General features: G+C 35.0%; 1 protein-coding gene across 4 annotated transcripts in view; it reads left to right on the plus strand.

Moving 5' to 3' along the window:
• The window catches only part of ARID4B (AT-rich interaction domain 4B), a 207,869-nt gene that overhangs the window by 153,710 nt on the left and 26,893 nt on the right, over positions 1-27,266 (plus strand). For 3 of the 4 annotated variants that reach the window (XR_005010261.1, XM_036757705.1, XM_036757706.1), the window contains 3 exons: positions 16,443-16,527; positions 18,693-18,888; positions 25,406-26,611. Coding sequence is in view for 3 of the 4 variants with exons in the window: in XM_036757705.1 (XP_036613600.1) it covers positions 16,443-16,527; positions 18,693-18,888; positions 25,406-26,611 (1,487 nt within the window). In the remaining variant the exon portion in view is untranslated. The remainder of the gene's footprint in view (positions 1-16,442; positions 16,528-18,692; positions 18,889-25,405; positions 26,612-27,266) is intronic. The other variant, XM_036757707.1, reaches the window with a different exon arrangement.

Here is a 27,266-nt window from a genome sequence, read left to right on the forward strand (position 1 = left end):
GGCCCTTGTTCTCCAGTTATCTCCTCATCAACAGGCCTTGCATTATAACTTCATTTCAGCAGCAACAGAAGTTTCTTTGGACCATCTTCTACACTGGCAAACATCATAACTGAAAGAATTCAACTCTACTCAAAGAAATAGTTGGATGGCACTTTTCAGCTGCCACTGACCTGGGGAACAGGATTTCAAGGCTGAAGTTCAGTCTTGGGTTATGCTACAATTCTTATCTTGAACAAGTAGCCTCTTGGGCTTATGTAGCCAAACTTTATCCAGATACATTCTTCGTGAAACTTAAATAGACATAGTAGATTTTGGGATCTGACACTTTAGTTGTCTGCTTAACAAATGGACTTTTCTTGGAATATCTGTTATTTGGAGCATAACTATAGCTAGTAATATAAATATCATCTTCTTAGAAATATAGATAGGAATTGTGAGGAATACCTTTCTGAGGTACTTCAAGGAGGATTATCATTCTTTTAACTTCCTTGTAGCGTATGGTTCTGGCTAATGACAGTATGGTCAGGAAGACCTCATCTAAAAATTCTCGACTTCTTAAAAGCAGGTTTTTGCAGTCATGTTCCAGCAATGGAAAGGATTGGAGGCACTGCCTAATCCACTTATTTTTCTCATTTTGTGAAAACTATAATTTCAGTCCATCCTGATGATTGGGATACCATAGCAACTCCAGTGCTAAGGAAAACCTCAAGAATGTTGTCTGGGATTCATTCTGCTCATTCCAAACTAAGAAGATTTCCGGAATTTAAAGTGCCTACGTCAATTCACAGATATAACAGAGTCACATTAGTTGTACAGGAACATAAGATGTTTGAGATGACATTGAGATAATAGTTTTTCAGTTCAACACTATACATAAATCAAATATTCAGCTGTCGTTTGTCCTCTTGCTGTCTAAATAGTATGTTTTTCCTAAACTGAAAGGCTGGTTTCTGAAACACTTCCTTACATGAAGATAATTGGGAGCTGAAAGATAGATGTTATAACAATATGTTGACCAATTTTTTACAATTAGTCATTTTAAAAAGTGGACTTTTCATAAGAAGATTATTAACTGTAACTAGCTTCTTCCCTATTATGCAAACCCATAAAATGGGTTTGACTAGGAAGATTAAATTGAACTATCAGAAATAAAAAATTGCTAAGTATATCATATACAGATAGCTGTAGGTAGGTATTATCTAATCACTTAAGCTAGTTTTGAAGCATTCCACTCTTTCTCTTCTCAACCCCTATCCTAAATTTTTACTAGTGGTTAAATTATAATAAAAAATTTTGTCTCCACTGTCATTGATCTGATACTTTAAGTTTAGTGAAGAAGGTAAAGGATTTAGGGAGTTCACTAACCTTTGCATGGTATAATCTCTAATACTCCATCTGTAAATAGATTCTTTGACTAATTGAATCATAATACTCTGATTTTTTGAGAGTAGCAGTTGAAAGGTTATTATAATAATTTTTCAACTCAGAAATTTTGTCCTCATATTTGATTTGGAACATGGTCAGTAAGGGGAATAAATGTGCGGTTTGTTCCAATATATAGAAAAGAAGGTTGGAGTATTTTTGAGATTTTAAGTTGGGACAGAATTCAACAAGATAGCCTTTTAAATTGTAACTTACCACTGAGAAGGTGACAGGACATTTTTAATAGCCAGATTTTATTTAAAATCATGGTTTTTATTGAAAAATGAAATAAACCATTGGGTAGATGGCTTTCCTAATATCATACAAAAACCTTTCAGGATTCAACATAATAGGTTGTGATCATATATTGTTTGGAAAAACTTCATATGCCTCCATACAATAGGAGTTAGAATATAACATTAAATAGATAATGATTTTGTGATTTTTGCCACACCTTTTATCAAGCGTATCTAGTGATGACTGTAACAAATCTCATTAGCTCCCCAGCCATTTTTCAGTTTCCTCCCCTATTTGGGGGAGGGGGGGCTAGGATAGTGTTCATAAATTTACATAGAAAAGTGATGAAAATCAGAAACGTGGATCTATTCTGTGAAGGTATAAGTAGGTGGTTAGTGTTTTCTTGAAGTTACTTATTGGAAGTAGGAACAGTGTAAAATAGGAAATTATGGATCTCTTTTCCTCTCAATTTAGAGCCTCATTGAAGATGTTATGGTGTTAATACAAACAAAAAAATATTAGTTATAGATTACAGAACAAGATTCCTTGTATGTGTGAGTTCTGTCATATCCAAAATTATAATTTTCTGGCAGCCAAATATAAAAGTAAAAGAGTAATTAGTATAAGTTTTTGAAAAATTTGTTGGTGGTTTTCATGATTTTATAACATTTCCAAGTTAATTGACTGGATTTTTTTTCTAATTTCTGGAAGGGAACTTTAACGCTTATTAATTGCTATCATTTTATTTTGTGCCCATTTTTTGCCTGTAAAGCTGTTAGGATGTTTATACAGAGTATAAATAGCTAATACTTCTTTTCTTCAGTTTGTAAAATTTGTGATTTTACTTTGAATATGCTAGGTAGCATTTCAAAGTCCATAAATTGACCTAACTTTGGTGAATTTTTGTATAAAACCAAATAAATTACGGCTCTTTGAGCCTTTGTGAGTATAATGACAAAGCATTATTCTGTTTGGGCATATCTGATATTTTAGAATGTTCTAACAACATAATGCCAGTCCACATAGGTTAAATTAATGATTACTAATAACATTCTTAAAGACTTAAAATTGTGAAAAAGAGCAACAGTGCATAATAATAGCCAGCCTTGGAATCAGGAAGGTTAAAATCATGACTAACACATATTAACTGTACAATTCTGGGCAAGTCATTTAATCTCTCAGTGCCCCAAGCAACTCTCAAAGACTTGAAGTCAGATGAGTTGCCAGTCTACATTGGTGGGAGGGAGATTGCATATGAGTGAAATCGAACGTCCAGCACCTCTGTCTCCCCCACCTCCCCCTGCTCCCTTATCCTTTGTTGCCTCCTTTTAACAGTATCACTATCAAATAGAAATTCTGCCAGAGTGTTGGTGGAGGGAAATTATTCTTTGATTTAACTATTTTGCTGTGTTATCATTCATAATCAACGTTTTGGCAGAGTATTTGAAACCGTTGGCTAAAATTGGCTCTGGTGAAATACGAACTGTTTAAAAAGAGTTGAATTAAAAATAGTCTTCTTTTAAAAAAAAAGAGGGTGGGGTTTGAAATATTCTCAAGTGTATTTATTAATTCATTGAACCAGTATAGAAACAACATGTTTTATGGGGATTAGTAACTTACCTGAATATTTGAGTACCTTCAGGAGAATATTATAAGACATCCCAGTTGTAAGATAGGACATATAGTCAGTGACTGACCTTTTCTCATTTCTAGCACGTTAAACAATTAGGTCAAAAAACATTTTCTGTTTCCGGTTTTCTTCAGATATTTAATCATGAAATCAAGAACCTGGGCTTTAAGTTTTGAAAGCATTTAACTGTGAAATGAATTTAAAATTCTTTCTTTCAAGTATGGGTTGTACTTAAACCAAATTGCTTAAAATCTGCCTGTGTTGGCTTGAGGATGATTGACTTATATACTTATTTTTTAGTGCAATAGAATAAAATGACAAAAACAGGTTGTCTTTAAAATTATATAAGAGCAAGGTTCATTAATTGCCCCCTTTCAAAGGATAAATTTTCTTATCCATAAAATTTACCAAGTGAAACAGCATGGTATAAGTGGGTAAGTGACTTGAACTTCTGGATTAAAATTCTGTTGCCAACACACATTAACTGTATGACTCTTGTTAAGTCAGTTAACCTCTGAGTAACTTGGTCAACTCTCTAAAGACAATACCTTTTAGAGGAGTTACTTCTAATGGAAAGGGGCTGTGTATATCAGGTTTTCTCTATACCACTGAAATCACAGTTTCAGACAACAATGAGAGAAACAAAGTTTACGAAAGTTAAAATTAAAATATCTCATTGTTTGCCTCCTATACTGCTTTAGTCAGAATCATGACTGTTGCATGTTGACAGTAATTTTGAATTATGGGCAAATATGTAATATTATTTACATAGTCCTTATCTTGTTAGTTGATATTTGTTACATATTAACTATAGCTGCTACCACTAATTGAAATCACATTTTAATCAGTCAGCAAATATGTGTTAAGTAACTTACATGCAATGAGGAGGTATAAGTGGCTTCTACATTAAAGGTACTTATATTCTAGTTGGTGAGATAAGGCATACACACATAGATAAAGATAACCAACAATAGAAGTCAGCAGATAAATGCTATGTAAATTCAAAAGATAATATAATTTCTAGCTGAGATTGTAACAGGTTTGTTGGAGGAAGTAGATGGAGTCAATAGGCATTTTATTAAGTGCCTGCTATGTGCCAGGCAGTGTGCTAGGCATTGGGGATACAGAGAAAAAACCAAAACCAAAAACCAGTCCTTGTTCTTAAGGAAGTCACAGTCTAATGGAGGAGCCAGTGTGCAAGCAACTATGTCCAAATGATATATACAGGATAAAGGAAGTCATGAGGTGGTGATGATGAAGGAGAGAGTTCTAGTCATATGTGACAGACCATGAAAATGCCAAGTCATGCGATGGACTGTCTTGTGTGAGGAACAGCAGAGAGTCAGTGCATTGTCATTGGATCAAAGTATATTTGGGAAGTAAGATGCAAGAAGACTGGAAACGTAGGAAGGGGCCCCATTACAAAGGGCTTTAAAGGCCAAATAGGGAATTTTATTTTTGTTCCTAGAGATAATAGAGAGCCATTGGACTTTATTGAATGGACGGACAGTTTGACATGATCAGATCTGTGCTTGAGGAAGATCAGTTTGACAGCTGAGTGGAAGATGGATGGATGGGGCGAGATTTATGGCAGAGAGGTGAACTAACAGGCTATTGCAATAGTCTAAATAGAAGGTGAAGAAGACTTGCACCACCAGTGTGGTAGCAGTGTCAGAGGAGATAAGGGGGCATATATGAGAGATGTAATAAAGGTAAAATATATAGGACTTAGCAACTGATTGGATATAGTAGGTGAGAGAGAATATGGAATCGAGGATGACAACTAGGTTGTGAGCCTGAATGATTCGAGGATGGCTGTATTCTGGACAGTAATAACAGAAGTTTAGAAGAAAGGAGGATTGGGGGGAAAGATAGTTAAGTTCAGTTTTGGACATGCTGAGTTAAAGAGTCTGTGGGACATCTAATTTGAGTTGTCCACTGGCCTGTTGGAGGTATGAGACTAGAGGTAAGGACAGAAGTTAGGGCTGGACAAATATATCTGAGAATTATCTGCATAGAAATGATAATCTAAATTGGATATGATTTAGATAGGCAGAAGAGAGTAGGAAAAGCATTTCTGACAGGGAAATTTACTTTCAATTAAACATTAATTAAGTGACTACTATTAACAAGGTATTACTATGCACTGGAGATATAAAAATGAAAAATAATAGCATCCCAGCTCTCAGGGAGCTGGTGAGGGATAGCTAGGACTCTTTTTCTCTCTCTCTCTCTACCCCTCTCCTCCTTTCCCCCCCCCCTCTCCCTCTCCCTCCACACACACACATGTGTGTGTGTATATATATGTATGTTAGATATATGTTGAACTTATATATTCATGTGTGTGTACATATAGCTGTAATATATTAAAAATAATGAAGGATGTAAGAGAGGCTTAAAAGATTCAAAAAGGAGGGACCACTTCTAACTGCTGCCTGAGGAAAGCTTCATAGAAAAGGAGGTTTGTGAGGTATCCTGGTTCTTTCCAAGAGATGGAATTGGGAAGGAGTATTCTAGGCATGCACAGAGCTGGAGCCTAGACTGTGTGAAACTAGGGGAGGTGGGGGTAGTATGAAATAAGCCTTAAAAGCTTTGTTGGAGCCAAATTATAAAGTCCTTGAATGCAATTTTTGCTTTAATCAGTAGGCAGTAGAAAACCAACAAAGGTTTTTGAGCATAAGTGACATAATTTAAACTGTGGTTTTAGAAAGTTTACTTTAACAGTGGTGTGAAGGATGGATTATAGAAGGCAAAGACTATAGACATGGAAATCAGTTAGTTGGCTGTTTTAATAATTGTCTTTGCTGAATCATCATCCATATCTTGCTCCCTATTTGTGAATATACCTAGAGTGTCCTCTCTCTCTCTCTCTGTCTCTCTCTCTCTCTCTCTTTCTCTCTTTCTCTTTCTTTCTCACAGTTGACTCTCACATTTCTCCTGAGCTCTACCCTGTATCACAAACATCCTGTTGGACATTTCTCCCTGAATATCCCATATTCACCTCAAGCTCAACATAGCCAGAACAGAACTCATGATCTTCCTCTGTTCCAACCCCCGCCCCATAGCTTCCATATTAATGTTAACATCATCGTCATTGTCATCCAGATTAACAACATCTTAATAATCGTTGACTCTTACTTTTTCTCGTGACTCCCTAATCTCCACCCTCTTCCATATGCAATCAATTGTCAAGTCTTGTCAATCTACCCCACCAACATTTCTCATATCTGTCCCCTTCCATTCATTTACATAGCCTCTGTCAAAACCCTATCACCTCTCACCTAGACTGTTGAAATGATCCCCTAATTGGTCTCCCTGTGCAGTTTTCTCTTTCTTCAGTTGAGCTAGTCAACTCCCAAATTAGTATTCCTAAAATATACGTCAGACCACATAACTTCCCTATGCTTAAGAAGCCACAGTGGTTCCCTCTTGCCACTAGGATAAAATATAGACTTACTTGTTTGACATTTAAAAGTACTTCAAATCTGGGTCCAACTTATCTTTCTAGGATGATTTCACATTACTACTTCACATATATTCTATATTTAAGCCAGACTGGTCTTGTTGGTCCCTACATAAAATATCTTATTCCTTCCCTTCGCAGAGGCCCTCCTCCTCACTTCTGCCTCTTAGAGAATCCCTTTAGGGTTCAGCTCAGTTGACCTGTCCCACATAAGATCTTTTCTGAACCTCACAAATGTCTGTAGCCTTAGCCTTCCCACAGATTATATATTCGTATTTCCTTGTTTGTGTAGGTATTGTATCCATCTGATAGAATGTAAGTTCCTTATGGGCAATTTCCAATTTCTGTCCTTGAACCCTAGCACCTAGCACAGTTATTTACACACAGTGTTTAATAAATTTTTCTTTAATTCATTTGGAGGTACTGAGGTTCTAGAATTAGAGAAGGTGGCACCTTAGCTAGACATCAATTTAGGTTAAAATCTCTTACAACTTGGTATAAGGGAATAGCAGAAAATAAGGCTAGGAATAGAAAGGTAGATTGGGCAAAACTGTTGAAAAGTCTTAATTTGTAGAATAAGGAGTTTGAACCTAGTCTTATAATGGAGTCATTGAAAGGTTTTCATCAGGGGAGGATTATGATCACAGTCTTCAATTCCTCTGCAACCAGCTTCTAGTTAAGTTTACTGTGGGAGGGACTTGAGAGCATGCTTAGTTGTATGTGGGCTAATAATCTCCCCCACTTAACCTTTGATAGAAGTTGCTAATTTAGAGCAGCTAGGTAGTACAGTAGATAAAGTACCAGGTCTGGAGTCAGGAAGACTCATTCATCTTCTTAAGCTCAAATCTGGCCTCAGACACCTACTAGCTGTGTGACCCTGGCCAAGTCACTTAGCCCTGAGGGCCTCAGTTTCCTCATTTGTAAAATGAGCTAGAGAAGGAAATGGCAAGCTATTCTAGTATCTTTGCTAAAAAACAACAAAACTCCGTATGAGGTCATGAAAAGTCAGACACCATTGAAATGACTGAACAATCACAAATGGCATAGTTCAGAGAGCACTGGATTGGTAGTCAGGAAATTACTGAACTATGTGACAAAGCAATCAATCTGTCACTAGTGAATTGCCTAGGTGCCTCTTAACAGCCTAAGTTTGAAAATAATATAATGTAATTAAAGTTATCCATGTAAAGGTCCATGGAAATTGCTTCATTTGCAGGTGGGAGATTTGCAGCATTAGGGCCATTATTTAAAAAAACAATCAAACTTGATTTAGAGCTTAAAGATAAATGAATACAAAAATAACTAATAACTTTCATTGACAGAAAAGTCATGCAGATAAGGAGTATCTAAACTGATGTATGTTTGTGTTGCTACTGTTCTTTTCCTGATCCATTTTTGTTTCTTCCTTTGTTGCCTTTTTTCTCATTTAAAATAGTTTCTCAATTTTTTCTATCTTTAAACTCTTTGATTATTGTTCCCTCCTTACTTGTGTGTGTTTCCCCCTTTTGATTGTTTGCATTTTTAATAATATCAATGAATTATTAATGTATTCTATTAATTTTATTGCCTAATAGTTGTTAATAATAACTAACAGTACTAGTAATTCACATACCTAAAACACTTCACTGTTTTACAAAGTACTTTCCCTTTCACTAACCCTCTAGTGAAAGTAGCACGAGTACTTTTGGAAACAGGAGTCTGTGAAACATTCTAAAAATAATAGATTGGAGAAGGAAGTACTACCATGTAAAATTTTTTATATACATAATAGAGATTTCATGGTTTTAATTTTCTCCCTTTCCCCTCCAAAAAAGAATGTGGTGACTGAAGTCAGGTTAAGTGATTTAACCATAGTCACACAGTAGTTAGTGTTGGTGCTGGAATTTGAACCTAGGTCTCTTAGTGTCAAATTCCAGCTCTTTCTTTTAAACAAGGACACGTCTTTACCCAGGACCCTAGTAAATGTCACACGATCATCTATTCCAGCTTTTTATTGTTGCATCTGATTTTCTCTAACATCTATGTGATTCCCTTGATAATTGTCACCCATGCTTGCACAACTACCATTACTTTTAAATTTTCCTTGAATTCCTTCTGCTAAGAAAGGAAAACAGTCACTGGAATATAATAATCATTATCATTACCTCCTTAGCCCCTTTCTGTCTTTAGCCATCTTCTACAACCACTGTCTCATGTCACAAAATGAAAATGGAGAATTTACTGAAATTCTAAAAAGCTATTTACCATTTAGGAAACCAAATGCATTATGGCCTGAACAAATTCACTGTATTTATTTATTTATTTATTTGTTGCTTGATATCCATCGTAATCTTTAGTCTCTCTCATATAGAGAAGTAGGTGGTCTTCTCTGTAGAAGAAAATGTGAAATTAATTTGAGTCCAAAAGCTGTTGGTTTTCAAGAATTTTAATGATAATAGGGGAAATGGGAAGAGAATAAGCATTTTTATATGGTACCTTTTTCAAATAACTCAAGTTATCATTACAACTCTGTGAGGTAAATTATTGTCCCCTTTTATAGTTGAACCTGAAGCAAACAGAGGTTTAAGTATCTTGCCCAGAGTCACATAGCTGGTAAGTGTCTGAGGCCAGAGTTGAACTGAGATCTTCCTGACTCCAGGCCCAGCGCTTTATGTATTGGACCTCCTTGTTGCCCTACATGTATAATGAATATAGCATTTTAAGTTGCAAAGTGCTTTACAGACATTACTCTTCAATGTTCTGTACAGTCCTGTGAGGTAAGTGTTAATATCACCCACATTTTATGAATAAGGAAACTGAAACTCAGGTTAAATGATTTCCTTGGGGTCACACAGCTAGTAAGAAGTGAAGCAAGATTTGAACTTGGTATTCATGACTCCAAGTCTAATGTTTATTATTTGTTTTATACTAATTATGTCCCCTATCCTTGTATGAAGTATGCATATTTTCATCAATCAGCCAATATTTATTGAGTACTTATATGCAAACCACTGCTGAAATATATAGAGATTAATGAATACAAAATAAAATATAGAAAGCAGCCTTCACGTTCAAAGAGCTCATACTTTAGTTGATGTGACAGATATACACAGGACAAGACAACCAGCAAGAGAAGTCAAATGCTATGTAAATCCAAAGTATAGGACTTGACTTCAAGAGTGTCCTTTGTCCTTTAGTCTGTCCTGGATTCATGGAGAAGTAGGTAGTTTTGTTTGTGGAAAAAAATGGGATTGATTGGAGTCTGACAGCAAGGATTCATTTTTGTGATAATAATAATAACTGCTCACATTTATATAACTCTATAGGACCTCACCATTTGAAGATCATTTACATACTATGCAAAAGCACATGCTCTGCCCTTCTGTCTCTTAGAAAAATGTTCCTCCAATATTTTTTCCTTCTCTTCAACATGATTTGTTGCTGCACATCATTATATTTCTTTTCTTCTCCCCTTTCTTATCACTTCTCAACTCAATTCCTTCATTCTTTGTTTTCTTTACGGTTTCTAATTTATATTATTCCCCATTTTTCTCCTTCCCTTTTCTCCTAGGCTATCTAATGCTTCAAGCAATTTGACTTTGTATACCATTGTGTTTTAGTGGTGTTTGTTATAAGAAAGAATGATTAATTTTTTGCAAATCATACTGTTTACCCATTAAGTACAAATTATGTTAATGGTATCTGTTTCATCTTCTTGAGAAGGCTAAGCCATTTTCATGGTACCAAAAAAAGGCATTGAGTATCTGTAAAGCCTGGAAAATGCCTACTTCTTAATACAAAATCCAAATCTGTTTTGGAACAAGCTATTAAGCTGCAACCAAGGCCATCTAATATGGCTTCTTTGAAAAATGACTGGCGGAGAAGTTGTTTTTACAAAATAAATCAATTGTTTTATTGTAAACCCTACATCAAAATTTTCTTTATACTTAGTCAAGTCCCAGTTTAGAACTTGGGAAGTTGGTTTCCAAATAGGCCATGTTTTGCTTATGGGTATATATGTACACATACATACATACATACGCATACACTTATTCTTTAAATCTATTAGCAATATTCATTTTGGATGTTTATAACACATCACCATTTCTTTTTCCCTTTAATGATCATAATCATTTCCACATGAGCTAAAAACAACACAAAATTTTCTTTCTTTTCTTTCCTTTTTTTGGGGGGAGGAGAGGCAGAGACTGAGTCTTCCTGTCTCACCTAGGCTGGAAGTAATGTGGTCACTCAGAGGCTCAAACCCTCAGGTGATGGACATGGAAGATTTGGTCTGCTCCATTCCCGCCTGGTAGAGTTCACCCCTCTTTAAACAGTGTGGTGTTCCCTATTGTCCCTCACTCCTACCCTAATTCTTCTTCCTCAGGGCTTCCTCAGGGCTTTATTGGTGAGACTTAGTCTAGTTAACACAATCCCCTTCAGCTCTATGCAGTGCATTTGTTGGTTGTAAGGCCAGTCTGTAAGTGAAAGATATTTCCTGCCCATTGAATAGGCCTCAGGTAGGGCCAACAAAGGGAGGCCTGATTAGAGGCTGGCCCATACTCTTTCACTAACTCTGTAGGAGGCCCCAAGCCCATACCCTTTTGCTAGTTAAGCCAAGGTGGGTGTAGGGCCCTAAGGGGAGTTGCTAAGACCAGAGCCAGTGGTATGTACACTGTGTTCTAGTCAGTCAGATGCTGGCTAGGACTGTATAAACAGAGAAGCACCAACATTTGGGTTTTCAAAGCTGGGGGGCTCTTAACAACAGCTACCCAGCGTCTCATCTGGTCAAGTCACACCATACTCTTTCAGTGAATGAGAGCCCCAAAACAAAATGCCAACCTTACATCTTATGTACCCTTCTCAGGCTCAGAGGGCATCACAACCATGTGACTCAAGCCTATGTGAATAGGCTTACTTGTTTCTTAAGGAGGTCAAAGACTCTTGATTCAATCAAAGAAACAAAAGACAACAAAAAGTCCACTTTGCTTGCCATTACATTTGAAAGGCAAGACTCATCAAAGGTACTTGATTACCTCAGCATTCTAAAATAGAAAACAAGAAAGTCCCACCCTAATTACCATAACATTGGTACATCCAGCAAAATAGCAAAATATTAATAACCTTCTTAGCTTTTTATTGTTATTTTACCATCAATTTTCCCACTACCTCTTAGAAATATCAGAATTTTTACTTATGCTATAGCACAAGTAAAGATAAGCATTGTTTTTTCTTGAGATTAATTCTGATGTTTTCTAAAGCAAATAAGCCAAATTTCACATGCAACCCGAATGCAAGATTTTTTACAGCCATTTTTTAATGTGAGTGAATGTTGTCAAAATGTTTATTTATAACACTTACAATTCTCACTAACAAGTCACTCTATTAAAATTTTGTTTTTCATTATTATTTTGAGTTCTCGTCTCTTTTGGGGTTTTATATTCCTTCAGTAGAATTTTTTTTTCAATCTGATCGGTTTCTGAGAAAAATACTTTGCCTTGTCTTATATTCTGAATTTCTGTTTAGGAAACCATAGGGAAGTTGTTTAAAGAGTTAAATCAGTCCTCATGATGAAACATGCTACGCACCTCCTGACAGAGCAGTGAGGTATTTAAAATGCAGATTGAGACCGACATAGATAGATAGAAAGAAAGAAAGGCAGGTAGACCCATAGTTTTGGACATGCTCAGGGCGGGAGTTTGTTTTGCTTGATTATATTGTTATTTATTACAATAGCTTTATTTTTCTTCTCCTTTTAAAGTAGGGGTAAGGAGAGGAAGAGGAAGATTTGGGCTAATTGAAAAAATTATTTAAAACTGAAATAGTTAATTCTGGCTTAAAATAAGTTAATTGTATGAGAAGATGTAAGACTTTTATTTACTGGCTACATCTAGACAATGTCTGCAACAAGTTGTAATTATGCACTGTGCAGTTGGTGATGAACAGCTGCTGTAAAAGTTATCGAAGATGCAGCTAATGTTTAAATTATTTCTAAATCTACTTTCTGGGTATACTTTACTTGTCATTAATACATACTTTGAAAATACCGTAATAGATTTCATATTTTCAGAAACAATAAAACTCTGGATTAAGAGTTAACATTCTGATTCTTGCTAGCATTTCCTTGAGTCTGAAATCAGAATCCTTTGCATTCAAGTATATTTTAATCATAATTTCAATTACTACCACAAGTGACAACAGTATTCTTGCAAGGCAGAGAAAAATGATATGTTTTGCCCAAGGCCAGAGTTTATCCATACCTGAACTAAAATTGACTGCAGCCTGCTTTTTTAATGTCTTCATCCCCCTCAAAAAGCCTTGTTTCTGAGCAGATAACTAAGAATTATACTGTGGTATTTTCTTTTACTTTTAAATATCCATTCACATTTAGTCATTGCTTCTTTGTACTTTGGTGCTGAGATAATCAGTCAAGTACTGCTCATTATATCAAGCTTGTTAATATTGTCTTTGCTACTTTAATAATTTCAGTTGTGCTATTGTCAGTTAACTATATCCAGGTCTTTCTGACATCCATTGATCATGCAAAAAAACAGTAAGATTTTCCTGCATGCTTTTGCGTTTTCACACTTTTTGCAAACCTACTCTCCTTATTCCTTGTCTAGCTGATGTGCAAGATGTGTTTTAAAATGCTATGTTTATAGTGCAAAGTTATAAACTACTTACTATAATTTTGTTTTCTATAAAAGTTAGTGTTTTCTTGGATAATAAGTTGGGTTTTTTTTGTAGAGTCAGTGTTTTTACCCCAGTCAGTTTTGTGGTATGTTATTGAAAATGTTTGTACTTTACATTTTTTGCAAGATATTTTCAATTTCTGCTCTACTTTTGCTAATGTTTATTTTAAACTTTTTTTTGGCTACACTATCTTGATACTTCATCACAGTTTTAACTGAAGAGCCTTTTTCCAATTATCTCTTCTTACAAGAATAATATATAATACCCCCTGGCAAATCTATAATTTTATGGTTTTAAAAAATAATCCATGTTTTGTAATAAAATATAAAAATTTGGAAAAGAGCAGGAAAAAAAATCTAGATAGATAATAGAAAGGAAAAGCCTGGACAAGGAAAACTTACAGGGATGTATATTTACAAGGAGAATGTATTTTGTATGTCTCTATGAAGTTAAGAATTTCTGATATCATCCCATGTAGTCTTTTTCATCTTGCTACATTTCTAAAGATATCATATAATGATGATGGAAAGGAGTACGGGAGAGACTTAGTTTCCTTAAAATTTATGAAGATTATTTATACAATTGAGTATGTCTTCTCTTTAATTCCTTAAATTTGAGTATCTTGTGCCCTTTGCCACCCACCATATACTTTCCTCTGACCAGTCCTCTTAGCTTTCTAAATGGGGATATATCAGGTGGCATCTTCATTATGGTTAAGCTGCACTAACATTGATAGTAATCATTGCCATGTCCAACAGAACAATAGCTAGTATTGTTAACTGTCTCACTGGGCTATAGGTTTTTTTGTTCCAATAAATATCTTAATTCTAACGATAATGAATGAGTTTGAAGCTTTGGAAAATAATTTGTGCTTGATGTGTATTATATTGTTGACAGTGGCAATTATAGATCAATTGAAAACTAGTAGATCCATACATTAGAATTTCAAGTTTGCCCAAATCTTATTTGGGTCATAAAATGAAATTCATTGAGTGATTTCTATAGTAATCAGTAATAAAAAATTGCACAACATTATCAAATAAATACGTGATCGATAAACTCTAGTTAAATAAGAAAGGGCAGAGTCCATTGTGACATGTTTTAAATTCTTATTTTTTTTTCTTCAGCTTTTTCATGTAAATAAGCCCTCCTGGAGTTTACTTTGAACTTTTGAGATATATATATGTAATTTACATTTGTAATATTTTTTACCATTCTTTTTTTTTCTTCTCCAAATTTTAGGGAGAAAATCAACAATTTTTTTCTCTTCTCTATAATGGACTTTAGTGGAATGATGTTCAAAAGACTTTTTTATTCCCAGAAGGGGGAAGGCAGGGCAATTGGGGTTAAGTGACTTGCCCAAGGTCACACGGCCAGTAATTGTGTCAAGTTTCTGAGCCATATTTGAACTCAGGTCCTCCTGACTCCTGGGCTGGTGCTCTATTCACTGCGCCACCTAGCCCCGCCCCCCCCCAAGACTTTTAATCTTAATGGAAGAGCTAAAAACAATAATGAGCATATGCTGGCATTGTTGTACTAATAAAGAATAAGAGTTGAGGTTTTAGGAGGATATAATATCTTTACATACATTTTTATAATTCACTTTTTTTCACTTGTGCCTCACATGAGCCCTTTCTGATGGCCGCAGGCTGAAAAAGTGACTTCCCCAAACCTTTTGACTCCAAATCCAGTGTTCTTTCCACCACCTCACTTTGAAGCCGAAGTTATAGACCTGTCAATCTATGTGAAAACTTCTCTAGAGCTCTCTTCTTCTCTTTACTCTTTTCTTTTACAGGCCCATTGTTATAAATCCCCACACTGTCAATCACCACTAACTGTCAGAGATAACTACTTTATTTATCTTAGGGGGATAGCCACATACCTGAGAGTCCTCAAGTACTCCTGTAAATGTTACCACTATTAGCATTCTGCCTAGGAGGTGCCACCATTTCTCACCAAGCCTAACAGAGTAAAAATAACCTAGTAATCAAATTACTAAGGTGGTAGCTGTCTGATTTGGGGACTTTCATTATTTTAATCACTACTCCTATTCCCTTCTTTTGCATAAACACTGAAGTGTAACTACTGGTTTACTTAGATCAGCCTTTTTAGGAATCATTATCTCATTATGGCTGTTAATCCCTCCTCCATTGGGATACACAGCCACTTCCTTGTAGTTAGCTCCTTTAGAAACCCAATTCCACCATTTTCACATGTAAGTGAAAAACTGTAGAGTGTACTTGGACCACAAATCCTTGGGACGTACACGTGTGTGTGTGTGTGTGTGTGTGTGTGTGTAGTTATCAAAGAACTTCTTTCATCTGTAAGAGACTCCATCTTGAGGAAATTCACTTGTAGAGAAATGGTACACATTTTTAGGTAAAGCAGCAGTTATTTTCTGAGTTTTTAATTTGTCATACTTTTTGTCTCTTAAAAAACATAGACTTAATATATTTTGATTATTCAATTTTGGAAATATTTTCAGGTAGAACTATAATTAACATCTTAGAAGGAGATAATGGTACAACTTTCCTAATGTTGTATATAAATAATTGTGCCATTCACCATACAGGCTTAATTCTTTTTTTTTTTCCCTGTAAGATACAGTGTGGTATAATGGAGAGAACACTGGACTGGGAACCCAGAAGCTTGATGTAGAATTAATTAGTGAATAAATGTAAAAAAACATTTATTATCCCTTACTATGTGCTCAACATTGTGCTCAGCATTAAAAGCAAAGACTGTAGCTGTCCTCAAAGAACATACAGGGTAGGGTGGTCAGGCCAAGAATCTTTTGGTTTGGAAAACTGCCCTTTTGGATCTAATACTAACAATGTCACTGGGTCACAAAACTTCTGTGGAATTCAAGATTCCTGACCTTTAGAGTGAAGTGGTTCAACTAGACGGTTTTCCAGCTGTGTACCATGATTGTTTCTGATTAGTTTCTCTTCAGATGTTGTATATGTCCTCCCAAGAACTTGGTTTTGTGTATTTATAACAATTTGCTTTTACTTTTAGATATGATGAATGGATTAAGGCAGATAAGATAGTAAGACCTGCTGACAAAAATGTACCAAAAATAAAACATCGAAAGAAAATAAAGGTAGGCCATTGCTTTTTCCAAAGTAATCCTGCTTCACCACTAATTGCAGTACTTAAAGAAATTTTTGTGCTTCCTGACTTTTTTAATGATAGGTTTGTATCTTAATGTTGGTGGACTATGTGCTATTTTGTAAAATGTTGTTTCTCTTCAGCTAATTTAGAAACAAACCAAATTCTTTCCAACCCCAATACGTATTCCTTCTCTTCACCTGCCCCCTTACCTGAATCCCTAGAAAAATGGACAAAGGCTCCATTTCAGGAGATGACAACAGTGTTCATAAGGTCCTTAAAAGAAGAAATGCAATATAAAGGCAGTTTCAAGATCTACCCATCTTTTTACCCTCTCTTTTTCTGATAGCTGCCTTTTTGTTTATCTTTCCCCCGCAGTGGGTGGCCACTAGGAGTATCTTCAGCAAGGTTTTTGCTGCCACAACATAGTTGCCTTGAAATCAGATAAAATTGTCCCCATTTACTTTGGTATACAAGTGTTAAAGAAGGATGAAAGTGGTAGAGCAACATAACACATTTATCTTTACCTGTCCTACTGGTTACTTTCACATTCCAATACTAAAATGTAAATGGTAATAGAAGTTCCTGTCAGTTTTTTTTATCACCTAATAAGTTGTACTTTTATAATAGCCCATTATTTAAATTATGTTTAGAATTTACTCTTTCTGACATACATGAAATAGAGTGATTCTCCTGAGTTATTTCAGATTTTTAAGAAACCGGGTTGAATTGTGAATCTGACCATTAACTTTTATTCTAAAATAGGCTTGAAAATAACCTAGGGTACCATTGTTATTGAATGTTATTGTTGCCTTAGTTGTTGATAATTTCTTTTGAAATGTAATATTCAGCAGTAATAGTTGGTTTCTCACTTTCAAGGCTAGGCCTTTTGGTAAATTGCCTTTTCATGTGTCAAATGGTGCTATAGTGACCTGAAAAAGTAGAGGTATCTCCCAAACAAGATCAACTACTTATTTCTCAATGTCAAGTTAAGCCCAGGTTTTTTTTCACTACTTAGAAGACAAATATTTTGTACATGTATCATGCAGGGTGATTGAGAATTTCAGATATGAATCCTTGTCCCTGTCCATCTTCGTTCTTTTCTATGTTGTTAAGTGTGGAAACACTGCTATTTAATGTACTGATGTTAAGAGTATATAAGAGCTTTTAGGAGAATAAGAATATGCCAGAGCCTTGTAACCCAGTGCACAATTTAATGCCTTACTGTGGATGTCATAAGATAGTAACTGATTAGTTGATCACAAGGAGTCACAAGCCAGTTTGCCTTAGCGCAAAATATCTTTGCTTTTAATCTGCATTGAAAAAAATAGCCTTAGTCTGCCAAGTATTGGTGATACTGAAGTACCAAAAAGATCTGCAGTGGGAAAAAGGACAAGGGAATAGATAATCTGCATTGTGAGACCCTGAGTGCTAATTATGTAGAGTAAATAGCATGAATTAAGATTGTTTTCGTTCGGCATTAAGCAGCTCTAGAAATTTCAGTCTCCATAAGATTACTTAGAAATAATACCCTAAGAGTAATTGTTAAAAAGTAGTTTAAATTAATTCTAATCAGACTCTCACCTGATTGGAAATGATAAATTTCAAAAATTTCCCATCTTTTATGAAGTTCTGCTGAACCCATGAAAGACCAAAGAATTCTGGATGCTATTGTTGACTTTCTAGGGGAAATCTTTTGTTTTCAGTGATAAGCATTTATCAGCTGAAAGCAAAAGATTTTTCCTTCCCTATCTCATGTTTTAGCAATGAGATTATATATCTTTAAAACCAGGTTAAAATGATTTTTTATTTAAGTTCTTAATTTAAGCTTGATTTTATTTTGTGTTGGAGGCTTTATGACTACTGTATACTCATAATTTGGCAGTTTATCTAGGTTCAAAAAGTCTAACAATCTATCATTGCAAAAGTTCATTCTAGCAATTTTTTTAAGATCTTTTATCCGTTAGTTATTTTCCTTATATGACAACATTTTGCTTTGAAAACTTGTTTTAAAATTTGCTGTATTCTTTATTTTCTATATTTTTATATTTTAAAAATTAAACTGTATAATAGTCTAAAATTTTAAAATAGTTCATAGCATTAATTATGAATAAGATAAATCACAATTTGATTAATAAATATTTCTTTTTCACTTAGAATAAAATTGACAAAGAAAAAGAGAAAGATGAGAAATATTCTCCAAAAAACTGTAAGCTTCGCCGCCTATCAAAATCACCATTTCCAGCAAATTCACCACCTGAAATAGCATCTAAACTGGATACTGAAACCAAAAATTCTGAACAAGTTCAAGTTAAATCTGTAGAAATTACTTCTATCCTAAATGGACTTCAAGGTAAAAAAAAGAAAAAATCCTGTTCAATTATATAATTTTGCTGTAAGGTAATTTTGAGAGATTGTCCAAATTCTTTTGTTTTAAATATGTTTGCATCAAATATTAGTTGAAATAAGTGAGCCACTGGCCAAGGCTTGAACATCTTTGTGTTATAAACAAAACAGAGGTGATCAGGGAATTTTAGGAAAAAAAATCCCAGTAGTGATACTCTGCTTCTTCTAGTATTGAGTGCTTTCTGAGAACCTCCAGAGCAGTATTGCTATAGCACAATTTAGGAATAAAATGACTATGTAAATACTCTAGGATATAGACAGTCACATGTTTGTGGCTTCATTAAGTATCTGATGTGAAAAAAAAACAACTAAAATTTGACTCAAATTGTTTTTCCTTCGAGGATATTTTAATTTTCTTTAAAATGTTATAGCTTTTTAAAACCAGAACTTATTTAGGGCAGGGAGTGGGGAAGGTAGAATTATGCAGAACCTATAAGGGCAAGCAGTATACCCACTGTGTTTGGACAAAAACAAAAGAGGCTGAGACAGCCTGGATGAGTTATGATCTTCATTATTGCAGGAATTATCCACACTAATGAGATCTCATATCCATTAAAGTATAAAAAGTGTAATAGTGATTGTGAATAATGATGACAATAATTGATGAAATTTAGATAGTCTTTTCCTCATGGTAAAGTTTTGAGTAGTTAGTACAAATACCATCCTTATTTTATGACAGGAAACTGAGATTGACTGGGGATAATTGACTTGCCCAAGGTCACACTGACATTAAGTTGCAGAATTAGAATTTGAATCTATTTCTCATGACTCTAGGTCTGTTACTCTTTCCACTCTAGTTTTGTGATATGTAAACATTTCTGGTATATCTTTGGTGGGCTAACAGGTTTATTTGCTAATTGATGACCTATGCCCTGCCTGTTTCTTGAAATGTTTTTAGGTAGTTAAAAATTTTTAGTGCCTATAAAATAGGACAATTAAAAATGAAAATAGGAGTATCAGTAAAAGAAGCTGGAAAATAAATGTGTGAGACAGTTAAGATGTTATACATCAATTAAAAATAAATTCAGCTCTGAACTCTGGCAGCTAAGGTGAAAAGGGAAACATGCTAGGTTATGTAATTCTTACCTGATGAAAGAAACCATCTAAATTCATCTGGAGAAAAATAGTCTTTTTCCTGTTATCTTGTTTTAGGAGGAGTTGTCACATGAACAATAATAATTTAAAATCTACGCTGTCCCAGAAACCTTAGTTTTAAGCTTTAATAAATTTAGGAAGCATAAATGCTACAAAACTGCAAAAAAGCAACATTTCAAAGGTTGTTTATTTAAAATATTGATGTTTCTGATTAAATTCTTATGCTATATGTCGCTCTAGTTGATTTTTTTAGTAAAAAAATTTTGATCAGCTGCTGTTCAGTGACTGAAAGGATTATATTTGTAATTCTAACTTTAAGAACATACAAAAAATGCATACATGACAGTTTTGACTTGACCCCACAAGAAAAAGTCTTATGGGAATAGATCAGTTGACTCAGATGGCCAAGGAAGAGGATCTGTCCTATAGATCCACCAGTCTGAGAAAGTGTTATCCAGAAACTGTTGCACATACAATGCATAATGATGGAGTCCCCTGTCTAAAACTGAAATTTATTATTTGTAATTCACAAAACTAAGCAAAACATAAAAGAAATTTAAGCAAACTTTCAATTGTTATTTTTTTGTTAAGTTTGTAAAATTTATGCTTCTGAAGTTTTTAAAGCTGGAAACTGCACTGAGACTTCTGTGATACCCTCTGTATATGGTTTTACATTTTATAATTGCTTTCTTCATAACAACCGTGTTAGGCAGGTAGTATAAGCATTATCCATTTTATATATGAGGAAACTGAGGTTTCTAAGAAATTAAGTGACTTGCCAAATTAACAGAAAGTAATAAAACCAAGCCTAAGATCCAAGTCATCTAATTGATAGCATTCACAAATTCTTACATAATGGACACTGGGTAACATATTGGACTATGTCTCCAAATGTAATTTTGCAAATGGTGTAGAAATTTTCTTCAAATAATCTTAACTTACTAAAGACATTTTTCTAGGGAAGTAACATAATATAGCCCATGTACAGAGCCTTCTTAATACAGAGCCTAACTTAATAAGTGCATAGAAATGGACAGATGGTAAACATATTAATTAGAATGTCTCTTTCAAATACCTAATGCCTCAATAGCTTTGGGCATGTGGTGCAGTCCAGTCAATTCATGACTAAATTCTGTGAAACAGCCATATTTGTGTTGTTCAAGAAAGAAGGATCCATTTACTTTTGCTATCAGATGTACATGATGGAAATTGTCGTTCTTTGGTGAAAGTTTGTTGTATATTCTCACAAAGATAGAAGAGCATCTCCTACATGTAGGTAGGTGCCTGTGGTGATGTTTTTTCTCAAAATAAGCTTTGAATCTGTTTAAGCACTAGACTGAGATAATTCTCTAAAGCATAGATGAGACAATTCGTACATGACAAATATTAAGGACAGTGGTTTTAGCAATTAGCAGGGTCCATGATTATTCAAGAATCTTGGTATGGGGCCTTTAGAAGACTGTGTTTTGAGACGGATTGTATCCTTAAGGACCTAGCAAGATGAGTTAGCAGCAAAATATATAACTAAGTAGTTAGCTAAATTGCACTAGCTGATGGGATTATTTTAGTAATGCCCACTTGAAAGTTGGAATATGTCTGCCAGATACACTGACGATTAGTTAATATAATTGATATTAAGCTGTTCTTTCTGATGAGAGTAATCTATATATGTTGCTTCTACTTCCACCTACTCCTCAACTATCTAGATTTCCTTCTCACAACTCTACTGAAATTTTTTCTCCAAGGTCAATCGTGATCTTTTAACTGACAATTCTAATACTTTTTCTCAATCCTCATTCTCCTATGAGAACGTGCAATACTGTTGAGCAATCTTTCAGTGATACCCCTGCCTTCTAGTTCCTGGACACATTTATCTTATAATTCTCCTCCTTTCACTCTAGCCACTCCTCCGTTCTCTATTGTTGGTTCCCCTTTTTCTCCCCACCTTTTAATTGTCCTCTGCTTTCTTCTTTTCTTTCTCTGACCTTTCTCTCATCACTCTCTACATCTATTCTTAAGACTTTATTTACCACCTCTTTGCCAGGGACCCCTAAATTTATTTCTGGCCCTAACCTCTCTGTTGAGTTCCTGTTTTGAATTTCTATTTACCAGGTGGATGTTTCCACCTCAATTACATACCACATAGTCAGGTGTAATACATGTAACACTGAATTTGTAATCTTCCCCAGAAAACCTGCCTCTCCTTTTCACTTCCAGTTGGCTGTTGATAGCGCCACAATTCTCCCCATCACCCAGACTTGAAACCTTGGATTCATTTGTGACTTTACTGTTTCCTCACTTCCTACATAAAATTGATTGCCAAGACCTTTTGATTCTATGATATCTTTTGTATCTGTCCATTCCTTTCACTCCCTCTGCCACTATTCAGGCTTTTATTATTTAGCTCTTGCCTGAATGAATGTACTAACAATCTAGCTGGTATCCCTGTCCTTCATTGTCTCCCCTGTAGAAGGCATCCTTAATATCTCTATCGAGATTATTTTTTAATGATGTATGCTTTGTATTGTTACTCTCCTGCTCAGTGCCTCTGTAGCACCTACTAAGTATAATACAGACCTATTAGCAAAATTTTCTACTCCCTGCACAGTCTGTCTCTAACCTCCCTTTCATAACCCTCCCATTCATGTAATCAGTGTTATTATCAGATTGGACTCCTTGCCATTCCCTAATCTCACAGTACCCTCTCTTTCTGCCACCATGCATTTGTGCATATTGTTCCTTGTGCTGGGAATATTCTCCTCATACATCTATCTGTTGAAATGCTTCTCTTCCTTTAAACCCCAGATGATGTGCCACCTCTGACATGGTCTTTCCTCATCTCTTCCATCCAGAAATGACCTCTACCTCCATTGTTTGACCCCTCCTTTGTACTTGTTGTAATCTAACTTGTATTATAGTTGTGTGTATGTATGTCTTTTTCTCTCCTACTGGATTGTAAACTCCTTGAAGGCAGTGACTTTCTTTTTTCATCTTTGTATCCCCAGTGTCTTGCACGTAGCAGGTGCTTAATAAATGTTTGTTGACTTGAGTTTATTTAATTAACCAACAGTTCAGCTGCTTTTAAAGCTACTTTAGGTTCATGGTATTAAAATTCTGTCACCAGCTCAGAGGAGGTTGCTTATCTTTCTTTTGCTTTACTAAGAGGCTATACTTCCAGTTCATCTGATAGCTATATCAGGTTATTAAAATATAAGCTAAAAAGGAAGAAGTGGATAGTACACATTGTTTATATTTGAAATTTCTTGTGATAAATATTTATGGCTATTATGATTCTGCTGGTAATGTTATGATGCAGTCTTTGAAAAAGCATTAGATTCCTGGGATCATACTAGGATTGTAGTTTGAGCCACAGGTGGTACTCCTGTCTGTGTACCAAAATCTGTTGAGAAATTAATGAATGCTGTAGAAAGTGTTAAATTTTTCTTAGTTGCCTGCTTGGTAAGACAAAACAAATTATAGCATTAATCAGATGTGTGGAATAGTTCCTGCTTGTTCTTTGTGCCAAATATTGAGAAGAAAGAAAGCATAGAATTTCAAAGAATTGTCTTACTAAATAATGGGTAATTGAGGAAATAGGATTTGAAGATGGGGTTGCCTTCTCTTGGGCCCATACCAAGAGGGCAACTGTATCTGTATGGCTAATTGATAAAACAATTTGACAAAGGCTGCTACTCAAAGACAGGAAGAGTGCTGGCACCAAGAAATGCTTTCCAGAGGAAAGGCCTTTTTCAGCATTAAATGATTGATCAGATATTTTAAAGTGAATATAGTTATTGAATCCCAGCTAGAGTAACTGCAATCCATAAAATGATGAGAGAACATCAGAAAATCATAAGATTAGAAGAAATAACTTGTCTGATAATCAGCATTTATTTTTTGCTTCTTTTTATCTATTCCATGGTTGACAATGTCCTATCAGATTGTAAGCTCCTTGAGGGCAAGAACTGTGTTTTGTTCATCTTTGTGCCTCCTTTACCACTTTGGATAGTGACTTTTATAGAGTGGCCACTTACCAGGTGTTTGGATCAATGAAAAATATAGCTATTTGTTAAGTACATATGTATATATACACACACATATTGTATATGTATATAATGTGTGTATATATTAAATAAGTCTATGTATGACTTCATCTGAGTTTTTCCCATCTTGGGAGAATGGATAGGAACTGGGGCAAATTTATATGTTAAGACAGTTGTATCATCAAATAAAGTAAACGAATGATGTTCTTTAAGAGTTTTTATGTTTTCAAGTACTGAAAAAGATTTTTTAAAATTGTATTTTCATTATAATGCAATCATCTGCCTTGTTACATTTTTATTAGCTTAATGAATTCCTTACTATATGAACCAAGGGCTATCATTTTTAAGATTCAAGTTTTATGATTTAGGACCCTCAAACTACCTGCTCTTTGCTTACCTCTTTCTTTTTTTACTCCTTAGTGAATTTTCTATGGGGTGCTATCAAATATTTTTAGTAGATAATAATTTTATATGAAGAAACTTCTGAACAAATGCAAAATTTATGTTTTTTTAAGATCTGCAATTTCACCTTTAGTCTTTTAGGAAATGGGGAGCCCCACAGGCAGTTATTTTTCAGACATATATTGCAAGCTTAGTCCATGATGGGTGAGACCACATTTTATCAACTCCCATTTTTAGTATGCCTATAGCACCTAGAATAATGGTCTTCAAAAAGTAAATATTTACGAGTGTTTGATTCAATATACACATATGTATGCTAAGACATTATTATATTTAAAATATTTTATTGGGTTTGCATACTAATATTGTGCCTTAAGATAAAGCAAGTTCTAGAATAGCTTGTTTGTATGGTACTTTATATTTAATGAGTGTTTCGTGAACAGCTGACTTGAACTTCAAATCACCCCTTAGGTTTAGTAGCATAAATTTTACAGAGAGGAAACTGAAGCTCAGAGAGGTTAAATGATTTGCAAAAGGTCACACAGTAAATAAGTGTTGGAGCTGAAATCCATCCAAAGCCTTAGGAATCCAAGTCTAGTGGTTTTTTTAACTATATTACCTTCCCTTCTGAGATAGCCTGGCATTTTATATCAGCCACAGACTTCCTATAACCCTTCATAATCCTAACCTTGAAGTTTTAAAACAAAGTAATGGAAATCCATTGTTGGCAAGATTTTCGGGTAAAACTTTGTTATGTAAAAAAATAATAATAATGGAATATAACTGCTAATCTTGCTTTTATTTTGTAATAAGACTAGTTTTTTCTGAAATATATTTCTTCAGATTGAATAAAAATGAATGGTTTTCTAATATATCTGTGTTATGTGTGTTCGTATAACTGGTCTTGTCATCTTATTTTAATAGCTTCTGAAAGTTCTGCTGAAGACAGTGAGCAGGAAGATGAGGCAAGGACTCAGGACATAGATAATAATGGCAAGGAAGAGTCTAAGGCTGACACTGTGAGCCATGACAAAAATGAGCTTAGTCCAAAAGAGGAACAGAGCAGTTTATCTGTGCCACAAGAAAACAAAATCCAAACAGATTCATTAATACCCAAGTCAATATCAAAATCTCCAGAAAGATTACGAAAAGACCTAGAAGAAATATCTGAAGATACTGATTATGAAGATGAAGTCACAGTTAAAAGAAAGGAAATCAAGAAGGAGACAATGGATAAATCATCAAAGCCTCAAGTAAAACGTGGTAAGAGAAGGCATTGCAATACAGAAGAATGCTTAAAGCCTGGGTCACCCAGCAGAAAAGAGGAGAAACCTAAGAGCAAAGAGTCCCTTTGTTTAGAAAATAGTAGCAACAGCTCCTCAGATGATGATGAAGATAAATCCAAAGCAAAAGTGACACCAACTAAGAAATACAATGGTTTGGAGGACAAAAGGAAGTCTTTAAGGACAACTGGTTTTTATTCAGGGTTTTCAGAAGTGGCAGAAAAGAGGATAAAACTGCTAAATAACTCTGACGAAAGACTCCAGAACAGCAGAGCTAAAGATCGAAAAGATGTCTGGTCAAGTATTCAAGGACAGTGGCCTAAAAAAACACTTAAGGAACTGTTTTCAGACTCTGACACAGAGGCTGCAGCTTCACCCCCACATGCTTCCCCTGAAGATGTGGCCACAGAGGAACAGCTACAGACTGTGGCAGAAGAAGAAAATGGCTCACCTGGTATTGAGTTAGAGAAACCATTACCTGTTAATTTAGATATTAAACCTGTGGAGGAAAAAAACATTGAAGTGAATGATAAGAAATCAGAATTTCCGAGCAGTGGGAGTAATTCAGTCCTAAATACCCCTCCTACTACACCCGAATCGCCTTCATCTGTAACTGTAACAGAAACCAGTAGGCAGCAATCAACTGTGACAGTGTCAGAAACATTGGCCCCAAATCAAGAAGAGGTACGCAGTATCAAGAGTGAAACTGATAGCACAATTGAGGTGGATAGTGTTGCAGGGGAGCTCCAGGACCTCCAGTCTGAAGGAAATATCTCTCCAACAGGCTTTGATGCTAGTGTCAGCTCCAGCAGTAGTAATCAACCAGAACTGGAACATCCTGGAAAAGGTGAGGAAGAAAACTGAGAGCTGAAAATGCTAACTTATTTAGAATTTCCCTTCTTAAAATTTTAATGCTTTTGCAGTATCTGTTGCTATAGCTTGATACATTTAAGAGAAGTACTAGTGTGAACATGGAAAGACTGGTAATTGAAAGGTGTATTGCTAATGGACCACAGAATATATTTAATGGCCCAAGAAGGCTTTCATGTTGTTTTCTTGAGCAGTCCATGAAATTTCACAGTGCACCAGAATGAATCTTGGAAATTGCACCCCAAGCCCAAACTCATTTGCATATTCATTTAAACAGTGGTTGACTGTATAGCATGAGCTGCTTGAATATATTTTTTGTAACATTGTTTTTTGCAGATATGATGTGCAGTTTCTCACAAACATTTTGATTTATTGACAGACCCCTCCACCCTTAACCAAATACTGTATGTAGGGGTTTGGAGCAACCAACTGTCCAGGCACTGCTTTCCTCAGACAACCGTGTCAAACTGATTTTCAAGCCTGGCTAACTTGTGTGAGTTTGTAAAGGAATTTGATGCTTTCTTAGATGCATAGCTCCCAAATTGAAGGACCAATGTGTATGTTAGTAATCTACAGTAATACTTTTTGATTTTTCCTTTCTCAAGTGAAGAAGTTGTCAAAATTGGAAATTC

Source organism: Trichosurus vulpecula, chromosome 4, assembly GCF_011100635.1.
Source record: "Trichosurus vulpecula isolate mTriVul1 chromosome 4, mTriVul1.pri, whole genome shotgun sequence".
Classification (NCBI taxonomy): Eukaryota; Metazoa; Chordata; class Mammalia; order Diprotodontia; family Phalangeridae; genus Trichosurus; species Trichosurus vulpecula.